General features: G+C 38.2%; 1 protein-coding gene across 2 annotated transcripts; it reads left to right on the forward strand.

Moving 5' to 3' along the window:
- Positions 1 to 1,382: 1,382 nt before the first annotated feature.
- RB195_004687 (uncharacterized protein) lies at positions 1,383 to 12,220 on the forward strand (the record flags this gene model as incomplete). Of its 2 annotated transcripts, XM_064182640.1 has the most annotated exons (8): positions 1,383 to 1,422; positions 3,946 to 4,286; positions 4,603 to 4,731; positions 9,755 to 9,938; positions 11,534 to 11,677; positions 11,740 to 11,844; positions 11,909 to 12,066; positions 12,128 to 12,220. In XM_064182640.1, 8 exons carry the CDS (start codon positions 1,383 to 1,385, stop codon positions 12,218 to 12,220), a joined length of 1,194 nt encoding a protein of 397 aa, XP_064033907.1. The 2 variants fall into 2 exon arrangements, with proteins under 2 accessions (XP_064033907.1, XP_064033908.1); XM_064182641.1 differs by lacking the exon at positions 1,383 to 1,422 and having other exon boundaries at positions 4,200 to 4,286; positions 9,755 to 9,863.
- Between the last annotated feature and the right edge of the window lie 620 nt (positions 12,221 to 12,840).

The following is a 12,840-nucleotide window of genomic DNA, read 5'->3' on the forward strand; positions in this document are numbered from 1 at the left end:
AAGAAAACAGCTGATGAACCCTAACAAAGCTATTCGTATTGATTTCGAATATTCATTTTATAACCATTAATCCATCATTTCTGGCAGTATAATCTTTTCCAGAGCCTTTCTATTGTGACCAATAGCTATCAGAAGATTTCGTAGTGATTCCACAGTTTCGATAGAAGTAAAATATCAACGATTTCCGTTATTTTCAGAAAGAAAAAAACGAAATTATCTGTTTTTATGTCGCTTAGAACTTCACTCATTGCCTATACACTTGTCATACTCTACAATTCGTTAATCCCAAATGATTTTTAACGGATCTGAAATGGGGTTAATTACCTCGTTTCGCATTGCACTGCCCTAGCAGCAGATCATTTTTGCTAATCAATATTGTGGTGAGAGCTCTATCCTCAGCTATCTTTCCTTGTCGTTTGAATTCGTTCTCGTTGCTCATTCTATGCTACTGGATATCCTTCTTTCGTTGCCTTAACTTTCTGCCATCTGGCTGCCTCATTGGCAGTAGTTCATCCGCCTTAATATATCATAGTAGAAACAAGTTGAATGGAATTTTTTTCCGATATAGCCATACAACACTCTCTAAATCTGTTCCGGATCATACGTGGAATGGATTCATTTATTCATTTCCGCCAAAATCACCTTCTTTCCTCACGTGTTCATCGTTCGTGTTGTTGTAAACGTAGTGATCATTATCATTCAATAGTGACCCCACCGTTGCACCGCATGGCACCGGCCGCTATTTTTACGGCTTTTTGTTAACCTGATTCGTTCAGCTATTTGTGCCTTAGGCGTTGAGGATTCAGGTGTTTTTCCCACTGTGTTTTGCCTTTATTTGTTGCTTTTACGATGATTTATCAAGATGGTTTTAAAGTTTATTCGTGAAAAGTATGCAAAAATAAAATTTTTAAACATATCTGTCAGTATTCCAGATAAACAGACAGAATGCTAATACGCAGAAACCTCTACAATTTTAGATGCACACAGTCGGAACCAGACATTTTCAACCTAGCAAACGCAACGCGCCCTCCCGCGGAGGCCCCCCTAGCAACGTTTCGAGTAACCCATCAACTGAGCAAATTATTGATCGGCGGATTCGTCGGGCAGTCAGTGCGGATGACGACCGCTTTCGCGATGTGACGAACGCGTCGCGTCAGCGCGGTTGAACAAGCCGGGTGTGCTCACGTTCGATACCTTAAGTGGAAAATCTTTCGCAACGTCCCACTTTCAAATTGTCCGCTTCATAAGATCAATTTTTATATTGTTTAAAAAGAAGCCGTATTAATCACACACCACCTTGCTAGAAAAATGTAAGACACAAAATGAAAAAAAAACGTCCAGGTTATCCGATCACACTATGGCTGTCAATTTTTCTCAGATTTATGCAGGTAGATAGAAAATGGGGCGGATGTGGCGCACTCGGTAAGAGGTCCATTGCAGCCACACGGTCAATGGTTCGAAACCGCACTGGTGCGAACCAAACCTTTCGCCCTTCCGGGGTCCATACATTGGTAGCAGACTTGTCTGGGAGGATAAAAACACTGACTTGATCATCAGCAGGCCCCCGCAAGTCATTGCATAGGCCAATACGCGTTCCAAAAAACCTCAGCGATTACGAAGTCCAGTAAAACGCGTTGGCGCATCCCAAGTGGATTGATACGCCAGTGACTTTATCCTTTATCCTTTTCTTGTTCCAGGACTTTTTCGTTGAAAGCGTCGCATGATGGGATGAAATGAGGTCACCTCATATTTTTGTCGGTTGACCTTTTTTCGGATAATTAGGGAGAGTCCTACAAGTTTGCTGGAAATAATCTGTATTGCAGTAAAACGTTGGTGCGACTCAAGTGGACTGATACGACAGTGACTTTATCCTTTTTAATAGAAAAATAAACATGAAGTTTTAAAAAATGAGAGAAGGACTATTTTCGACCAAGAAAAAGAACAGATTATACATATGAAATAGAAGGTGACCTCATCTACTATGATTTAACCTTGAATACCAGAATATCCATTCGTACAACACTTTTTTCGTAACCGAACCGCACAACATCGGCTAACCTTCCATCGATTCTCGTCATCGAAGCCAAGTTGGTCGTTTTTTGATATGGAGAAGCATGAGTCAAGAGCACATGCTGTTTGCGTAAGGTGCGTCGTTGTCGTCGGCGCTTTAATCTTTCGTCAATTCCCCCTTCCACATCCGTCCATGAGCAGCAACTGTAAGTTTTCACAGTTTTCTTGATTTTCTTCAGTGACCGAGAAAATAATCACCTCTACTTTTCATTTTAACGGTATTTATCATTGCTCCTCCAACTTTCTTACATAAACTCTTATTACACGGCTATTTTTGCAAAAGAAGTTAATCATCCAAGAAGCAAGGTTATTCTGGGTACTTCTAGGACATGTGACCGTACTTCAACTATGTGTCATAGTTGTTGTACTGTACAGTTACTGTAGTTACCTTAAAAATCCAGCTAGTTGAAAATTAAGGATTCTTCTACACATCAGTGTTCACATGAACATCCACGTCTACCGTAACGGTCTTGAGTTTTCCGCAAAAGTCATATACATATGAAGTCGGCCGAAAGAAGGACGTAAAGTAAAGCTAGGTCTAGTTACATTCAAATAAAGCTAAGTGCAGTTACGTAAGCGACTGCGCTCCAGACGGTGCGGTACGGTCAGAGGTGGGATCCAGGTGGGACCAGCACGAACCGCAACGCTGAGCGGTGAGGGTCCCACCTCGATTCTAATAGCTATGCTCCACCGCACCGCATCGAAAGCTCAACCGACTGCGTAACTGCACCATGCTTTATGCCGTTTTGACGCAACTATACAACTATTGAGATAGTCCAAAAAACAAAGAATTATTCCTAGAACTATACTTAGTACTTAAGTAGCTAGTATAAAACTTTAAAAATCATAAAATACTGCCTTCCAGGTAAATAATGAATATATGATGAGATTAACTGCGTCGTACCTCCTAAACAGAAGCGTTTTCACATGGAATCAGCTTCACTTTCATTCCAGTTAGTGTTAAATTGTCGTTTATGCTAGGATGACCAACGGTCCCATACTCATTTCCTTCCTGAGAGGTAGAAGATAGCATCAGTCTGGAAAAAAATTCTTCCGTGTCTGTGTTTCCACATAACTCTACGTTTCATTCTTGGAGATATTTTTGATATGATCATTCAAATATTCTGAATACAACCCCATTAACAACAACATTTCACGATTATGGTACGGTCGTTCCCGATAGACACAGTAAAAATAACAAATAAGGAAGTAAGTAAGAAGAAATAAGAAGGAATGAAAAAAGGAAAGCGCCTTGGACTAACGAAGAAATGATCCGATCGTCGTGGATCGTGTCTTGGCCAAGGAACAGCAACGACTTCCTATTGATTTCCTATTGAACGTTTACGTAGATCAAAAATAGCTGGTCACGTGATCTTGATTGTTCTCAAAAATAAATGAATGAATAAATCATCGCGCTTCTATTGCATACCTGGACAGGTGTTTTCTGATCTGTCGCCTTTCACTCCACACAGGTCACGTATGTACGTACAATCCAGCAATGAGACCATATTATCCAACAGTTTCGATTTTTTCGTGGAATTTCGAAAGAAATTTGAACCCAGAAACGACCCAAAGCCTAGTGCATTTGGTGGCGCAAGCGGCTGCGCTCGGCGAGGCGCGCGGTGGAGCCGGCGGTTGCGATCCAGCTGGGACCCTCGCCCGTTCCACTCATCTCTATAGTCCGAGTCAGCCTTGAGGTCGCTTTCACCCGACTATGGACTAATTAATACCGTATTTCTTGACTGTAATACCTTAGGAGAGATTTTAGAGATGTAATTTCATGTGTAGAAGGACAAGTGATCAGTTAATGTTGCAATTTTCAACCAAAAAGTTTTTTTTCAATATTTCTATATCTGTTCAAAGCTAATTTTTCAGCTACACGCTATGTGCCTTTGAGGCCATACGACGACATCGTACTCAACAAAGGAGTACGCCGGCAAAAAATCCCAAGAATCTATCCACTGGTAGCCATTCCAAGTGCAAATCTTCCGCATGGAACTCATCCACCCCTCCATTTCGATGAAAAATTCGTAACACTGAGAAACGGCTATTTGTCCACAACTCCACGATGGCAGGTGGTACGAGTTTGTTGTTCGGATTTACACAACAACAACGAATCCGCGAAGAAAATGAACGAAGCACAAAAGATTTGTCCTGATGACACCAAATCCGGAATCCGGGTATTTATGGAAATTGGCGTGTCACCAGCTACAAAGGTTCGTTTGTTTGCTTAAAGTGCACTGAATCGTGATTCATCTAGAAAATTCTGTTAGGGCACTGATGACCATGTGACTCCTTCTGTCACACGCAGCTCCTCCTCCGGGGATTTTTTTTCTCCCTGAAAATAAAGGTAGAAATTATCAACTGGAGCCAGCGCAATGCACTTTTAATCAGGGCAGCACCGAGAGCAAAGAGACAGGAAGCATACGAAGCGGAAAAATTTCAAGCGACGCGACGCGCGCGTCGCGTTCACCTGGTTGAACCCGGTTGGGCGGGTAACTATAGTCACTACAATACTTCATTACATTACAGGAACCTCGTCAAAGTCGAAAAAAATTGTCACGTGTACCGCAAAGAAAACATCAATCATCTAATGACACACAACCGATGACACGAATTCCCGAAGAAGAGGAGCCAGTTTTTTGTGCGATTCCGAAACATGTACGTTTTAATAATAATTCGAAAATGTGTCGAAAATGAAAACTAACAATATTACTATGCACGTGTAAATATTTCATTAATTTCAACTGTGCACTTGAAATTTTTCAGAATTCTTTTTTCTGCTCGTTATTCACTGATTCATTTACTAATCTAGTCAAGTTAATCAATTTGATGTACGGTGATGTTTACAATGTTTGTAATAAATATGTATCGATTTTATCTGTTGTAAAAAATGTGCAACATGAATCACTTTATTGAATCACTATGAATTTGTCACCATAGAAATTGATGCGGAAATTTTCTCAAATTTCCGGAATATCCTTCTGAAGAGAGAATCATTGAAGTATCCACATTATCCAGCTTTTCTTCTCTCAAAGATTCGGAATTTGTGTTCCGTAATATTTAGACCTAAGTCCAGGGACTCGAGAAATAAAAGGAAATTCACAACTTAATGATGAAAGGTTTGAAAAAAAAACCAAACCATTAGAGTTTAAAAGTCCAAGAAAAAAGGATCACTTGCAAATTTTCATGGAAAACATTTTCTAGAAGAAAAATTAATAATGCTATGTAGAATAACTATAATAGTAGCACCTTTAGTGATGTTTGTATACAAATTTGCAGAAAAAAATCCTTTTCTTGTTTTAGTATAAACCAATCGACAAAGCTCTATACTAAGTTCTTAATCCACTTAAATTTTCTCTTCCTTATGTCAATCTTCAATTTTCTCTTCCTTATGTCAATCTGTCAAAAATATTCAAACGGACTCGTAGCGAACTAATTTCTGGGTAAATTACAGAGACAATTTACTCAATATTTTAAGAAAATATAGAATGAGATAAAATTCCAAATAAATAAAGTAAAAAAATAGACAAAATAAATAAAAATAACAAATAAAAGCAAATAAATAACTTGTGCAAAAGAAAGAATATCAAATATATCAAATATATAATATCAAATATATCAAATATATAAAATATCAAAAAGTACTTTCAACCTGATATTTAAAGATTAACTTGGAATTCCCTGTAGAACTAATATTTAAATTATCAAAATTTCCAAAAGCAGATTTACAACTCCCATACAAACCAGTCATCATCAATAAATTATACTTATTTTTAATCTCTTCAAGTTTTTCCTGTTTATCTCAATCGGCGTCACAAGAGAATTCCGTTAACTGACTGATTCGTCGGTGCTTTTCTCCGACGAAATATCCTAATCAGATTGTTCTCCCTTGAGAGATCGCGATGATGCGCGTGCGCGATCTCCATCTCTCTCGCTCGCTCGCTCGCTCTCTCTCTCTCTCTTTGAAGACGTCCAAATCGCGGCGATGAAAGGGAAACGGGGAAATTTGCATATGAGTTTGTCATTCAATTCAATTTGTCACTTCAAGCTTCAAGCTTCCATGAGCTGTCTGTGGGTTACATTTATGCAAAAAGCGGTAGGCTAAAAGGAGACTATGTAATTCGTTGCAATAATTACCATATTCATTTCACGAAGGAAATTTTTTGATATACTGTAGCTTTGCTGTTCAATTACAGATAAACTAATTTTAAATTGTAAAGGAAGTAGTGGATTTGAAAAAAAAAACACAACCAGAACCTTCTAAGGGAACTATTCCTTTATATTCCTACCAAGCAACCAATTTTTCGCATCAAAACATCATCTAAAAGGATTTATTTTGTTTCATTGGATATAAAAAAAAACTCAGAATTTCAAAATATTCATTTAAAAAAAGGATAAAGTCTCTGGCGTGTCAATCCACTTGGGATGCGCCAACGCGTTTTACTGGAATTCGTAATCGTTGAGGTTTTGGAACGCGTGTTGGCCCAAGCAATGACTTGCGGGGGCCAGCCGATGGTCAAGTCAGTGTTTTTATCCTCCCAGACAAGTCTGGTACCAATTTATCGACCCCGGAGGGATGAAAGGCATGGTTTGCACTAGGGCGGTTTCGAACCCTCGACCCCGTGGCTACAACGCACCTCTAACCGACTGCGCCACATCCGCCCCTAATATTCATTTTAAGTTTCAGAAATTTAATTTCAACCATGTTTTTGTTTATTTTTTATCATTTATCCTCCCTCATCTCTACAGTACAATTGCTCTCACAGTTCTTCTTTAGTACTTTCAATAATATCGCGTCACTCCTAGTTTTTTTCATCCTCAAAAATTTTCCTTTGAAGGAGTGCATATATAGAAAAAAATGTATATGACTTCTCGAAAGTTCGGAAATTTCTGATTACTATAGATATTGTATTACTACAATTTTTTATTTTATTATTGGTACATATCCAGAGATTCTTGGTTTGCTTACATATTAACACCATTGTCAATCATCATAACTGCGCATTTAGCAAATTTTCAATGAATTTAGTACTTGTCAGAGAGATTGTGGTTTCCAGACTTTTTTTGAAAAATTTTCTAGAAAAAGTTTGGAAAAAGAGGCTCGAAATATCAAAAGTTTATTTCAGATAAGATAAGATAGGATAAGATAGAACCACAACAATGTGCTAGAAGAGAATTAATCATGGAAAACGGCAAATTTACTAGAATTTTCAAGAAAAGCATTGTCATAACATGCTTTTAACTTCAAAATTATTATTATTAACAATTATTGGAAAAATTGTCAATCATTTTAAACATTTTTCCCTAGAACTACGATAAAAAAGAAGTTCATAGGATCGATAATGAGAAGGTGTCGAAAGTTTGTACGGACTCGTAACAAACTAATTTCTGGATAAATAACAGAGACGATTTACTCAATATTGTCAGAAAAAAACGGTAATTGAATAAAAAAAAATATCTCGATGACTTCTAACCTAAGCAAAAAAAATCACAAGTTACACTTGGCTTGATTTTTAAAGGGAAAATTGAGTCTTCTTGTACAACTAATATTGAAATTATCAGAATTTCTACCAAAATTTAAATGGAACTTGGTCAGACTATAACAGCGATAGGATCAACACGATTTAAACTAGTACCCTAAAGAAATCACCAAAAAAATCTGGTACTATGTTTAAAATATTAAATATTGTTAGGATATAACATCACTGAGCATAAGGCACAAAGTAAACAATAACAACAACAAGACTGCGTGATGATATAACAGCTTAGTGCGAAAGGGGATGCGTTGGCGTGACGATGTGGATCTACAAAACAACAGTGATGGCTGATTGATACGTATTGATCGCGAAGGTAGATCGAATACTACTGATCACCAAGTCCACCTCCAACGAAATCGTTCTGCTCAAAGTTTGAGGTCATCGCCAATGAATATACCAGAAACATAACTTATTTATGTAAAAAAGGGAAGAATAGAAAATTTGGAATAAAAATTCACAGAATTCACACACATAAAAATTCAAAAGCAAACGAATTTCTTTCCTATACGATGAAACTTCTGGAAACTCTCTCTTTTGGGAACTTTTCGAAGGGCAAGAATGAAGAAATTGCAAATGCATGTCGAAAACAATAATTGTTGACTTGATTTGTAAAAATTACAAATAAAAACAGTAGGGAATTTCAACTTGAAACACAATACATTTCAAATATTAAAAAAGCGCCGTAACGGTACGTAAAAAAGGAAGATGGTTGGATCCATGAAGCTGGTCCCAGTTTGATTTTTAGTTTGTTTGAAAAAATGGGGCTTAAATTGACAACGTTTCTGTTTTTTTTTAGAGTAGATTCCTCTAAATCTCAACCAAAAAAGCATTTTATTCGAAAAAAAAAATCGAAAACAATAAAGAAAAAACCAATTATTATTTATCTCTTCAATAACGAACAGCTACAATGAAAGACCGCTACCGTAGTCAGCCATTGAGAACAGGATGTACGCCTCCCGAAATTTCCCCACCACCCTCAGGGGATTACGCGCTATGTGCTGCTCATCTTCGTTCATTCTTCATCAAGAGCATCGTCAGGAAGGACTTAACAATTCCACAGTAATGTTTTAATCATTTCTATTTCTCTTTTTTTTCCCTGAATACATTCTTCTATTACTATTATATTTTTTTATGGTAGGTTTCTCAACTGAAATGTTCACCTCTATTGATGCTTTACTGTGTAGAAATCCCGTAGCAACAGCGGATAATCAGAAGAATACCTGCACAGAAAAAGGTGAGAAATTTTGTTGTTTTTTTTTTCAGGAAAAATATACATTTTTATTCCATTCCAGGAGTGGAGCTAGACAGCTGAATATTTGTGAATATAATTAGCTGTATTTACGTCTTTTTTACACATTTTTTAGATCGTCATGTGATTTTTTCGCAGAAAACAAAAGCGTTTCTAAAATAACGTCACCCGTACAACATTAACAGCTGCTAGAGAACAAAATAATAAATACCCACATCCCTTTCAGCTTCTGTTTTATTGAGCACGAGGATTTGCAGTTCGATTACGGTACTCACCACCTATTTTTGCCTCTAATTTAGTGTGTATGGTTTGCCGCATATATCCGACACTTTTTTTGACATCCTCATCTACTTCCCTCCGTAAAAACGTGGAAAAGAAGTGTAATCTGAAAACATTTTGTATTAATGGATTGCAATGCTTCGTTTTGACAACAATTCTCTTGAAAAACGCATTTCAACCATCCAGGATGGATGAGCTTCGCAAAATTGTAAAAAAAAATCCAAATATTCCCATGTAAGGAGAAGCCCAAATGTCCTAATTCGTTCTAATCCGGTCCTCTACGGAACAGTTTGTTATCGGAAACGTGGAAGTTCGAACTTTGCTGACCCATGACATAGCAGCTGCAACTTGTCGGTTATAAAAATGCATTTTAATAGAATGAAAAAAGTTAATTAATTTCAGTTGAACTGTGAACTCTCTCTTCTTTTAAGATGACTCTGGTACCCTGCCGTAACGAAAAAGGTTGAATAGTGTTTGGCGAGGATCTACTGATGACCAAATTATCTTACAGAGACTACAGTAATATCTTAGGGAGTGTTTTCCTGGATATTTCTGTTTTTAGCCTATTGAAACATGAATCAGGCAGTAGTTTATGTTAATATGATATAAATGACAGGCACCAGTACCTTATCACCCAACTCCATGGATTGATACTTTTGGACTCGGAGAAGATGATCACATCAAACCAGCGACAAATGCAGCACCCAGTTCCTATGTTCATCCGGGTGACCGCGACGCATCCGCGGCAATCCACGCGCTTTTCGATGACAACGAAAAGGAAGTTCGCTACGATCTATCAAGTATCCCTAGTCATAAAAAATGAGAGGAAAAAAGATTAAGAACAATTTTGAAAAGAAAAAGAACCAAGATGAGCTCCAGTGCAACTGTCACCGCAATCAACTTATCGATTATCGTCACATCGATCAGTGAATGCAGAAAGGTAGGGTCTTGGACAGTTTTCAGCCTGTCTCTAACGCGTGAGATCGACAAGGAATGATCGGCAAGACACTCTTTTCGGAATTTCTGCTTTAGTGGTTAAAAAGGGTGGAAATTCTACGTTTTTTCGACGAACCGACGATAGTAATCACAACAATAGAGGTATATTCTAAAAAAGGCAACAAAATTTTTGCTATTAAGAAGTACTTATACTTTCTTGTTCGGCCAAAGAGGTTTTTGGTGAAACTTTATTATTGGGCTGACGTTTCGACAAACTCGTCTTTACCAAAGGCCTGAAAATTGTTCGATGTCTTTGATTCCATGCGTATCCCATCAAACTCCTCCTCTTTCCTTGCCAATCCTGGATATTGTTCTAAGTACACCACGCGAGAACTCCAAAAGAAAAACAAACTGACCACAGTCTCACCGACTAGCGGGGCCGCTGAACCACTGCGTTCTTACTGATTGTCGCCCAAGGCGAATGAGATCTACACTCTGTGCAGTATCTTTAACTACTGTAGATTACCATTGAGAAACACCAAACACCATTTATTTTGACCTAGTTTGATTATTTCACTTATTTATTATTTATTATTATTCTGATCACTGTTAAACATTCGCTGAAGCTGCGTGACGTCATGTAAAATGCATAAGGGTTCAGTAGCGTGAAAAGAAAACATGAGAAGATGTTTTTACTAGGATTTTCAACGACAATAGATTTTCAACGACAATTTTTTTTTGATTTTCAACGACAACCAATTTCATTTTTTTTTCAACGACAACTAGCTAACATAAGTCATATTGAAAGAGGTGATTTTAGCAAAGTAGGCGAACTGGTTCTTATATGACTGCAGATTCTTGTAAAATTAAGAATGTATGCAAACGCAAACGTCGTCAGATTTGTTCTACCGGGTGACTGCGACGCGTTTGCCGCCTCCTCTGCTTGAGATTCACTCTCACTTCCCTCCGTCCTCAATCGAAAGCGCATCGCGATCACCTGGTTGAATCCAATAGGTCCTGAATGTGCACTATGTGCCTACTTTGTTTGTTTGTTTGTTTGTTTGTTTTCGATACCGGTTGATCCTGAGCCCCTCAAGGTTCGGTTATGGAATAATAGTGATCATCCTTATCGCAGTGAAGCTATGGTTCTAGCATTTCTTGATTGGAAATTGATTGAAAATTGCACATATTTGACAATTTTGGTCAAATCCCGTCGAAAATACTCATGCGGTTAGCGAAAAATAATCTTAGCTGGAAAATGCTCATCGGCATCGTATTCCTGCAACTGATGGAAAACAGAAATGCGAACAATGACCGTAATAGAGACTGTACCTGAAACTGTAAGAAATATACTAAAGTTCATCCCCGAACTATGAACTCTGCTGAATTTTCGTCACAATGCACCCCTCTTCCCTCTCCTCATCGTTCGCTAATATTCAATGATCACCGAATTTTCCAGAAAAAACATCAACATCACAACCGCATTGTCCAGAATCATTTCCCACGACACCTCATGTTATCCAAGCATGCCATCCATTAATGACACAAACCACCACAACGAAACTGGAATCAATCGTAACCCATACGCCATCGACGGCAACAGGTAGGCTTTAAATGCCTCAAATGATTTGTACTGAACCAGAATTCGAATTAATTCACGTTCAGCCTCATCACTATTTGCCATTCCGCCAAACTTTTCACTCGATCGCTTACAGTACCCTGTCCTTGCACCATCAATGCCGTTACTTTGTGATCAGCTGGCTCTAACACGTAAGAATAGCACTCATGCGGCACTAATAGGTACTGTACCTTAACAGATACGAAGTATTTCTAGTGGGAGCATGGCAAACATGGGGAAAAATGCGTCGACCACGTACAGCTTTCACAAGCGAGCAATTAATCGAATTGGAGCGTCAGTTTGGTGAGAACAAGTATCTCAGCCGACCAAGACGATATCAGCTCGCTCAGGAGCTATGCCTCACTGAGACTCAGGTGATTACAACGACGACCAAGTTGAAATGTGAATTAGCAAGAATTATTCGATGTATTGCAGGTAAAAATTTGGTTTCAAAATCGTCGTATGAAAAACAAACGATGCCAAATTCCTGGTACCAATCCACAAATGTCGGAGACGTCGAATGTTTAGTATATCAAATGAAAATCCTTTTACAATTAACAATAAATTTTCTGAAGGTGATTTGAATTTGGATTCACGCATATTTTATTTACGTATAGCTGACAACAAGAACAAAAACATAGCAAACATAACGATAAGGATAAAAACAAGGGGTCCACTATCTCTTCGGTGCCATTCAGAGAAGAATTGTTCTTTTGCGTGAAGTAGAAGAATATGAATGGAATGCTGGAAAATTCTAGCAGTGTTCTTCTAACTATATTAGGTTGAAATTTAGGAGCAAGAAATGTTTGCAAAATTTACCACCGTTACATCGAAATCGAATCGAAAACATTATGAAGAAGTCACTCCCGTGTTGACAATTGTAGCATCAAATCCCCTCATAACTACGAAGCTAAATAAATGACGCGCTGAGAGTTTGGATTAAGAATTAATTCAATCCTTCTCTATGCATACGGCTGGGATCCCAATACGTATGTTTACACTGTCTGATTGAACTGGTCGTGTCTGACTGAACTGACGCGGTTGAAATAACGGCAGCGACTGAAAAGGAACCTTAGTGACCTCTGTAGTCCGCAATCGTTGTTCCCGCTTCACTCGCAAGAGCTAGCTCCACCTCGCCACTTCGGGCG

This window comes from Necator americanus, chromosome I, assembly GCF_031761385.1.
Source record: "Necator americanus strain Aroian chromosome I, whole genome shotgun sequence".
Lineage (NCBI taxonomy): Eukaryota > Metazoa > Nematoda > Chromadorea > Rhabditida > Ancylostomatidae > Necator > Necator americanus.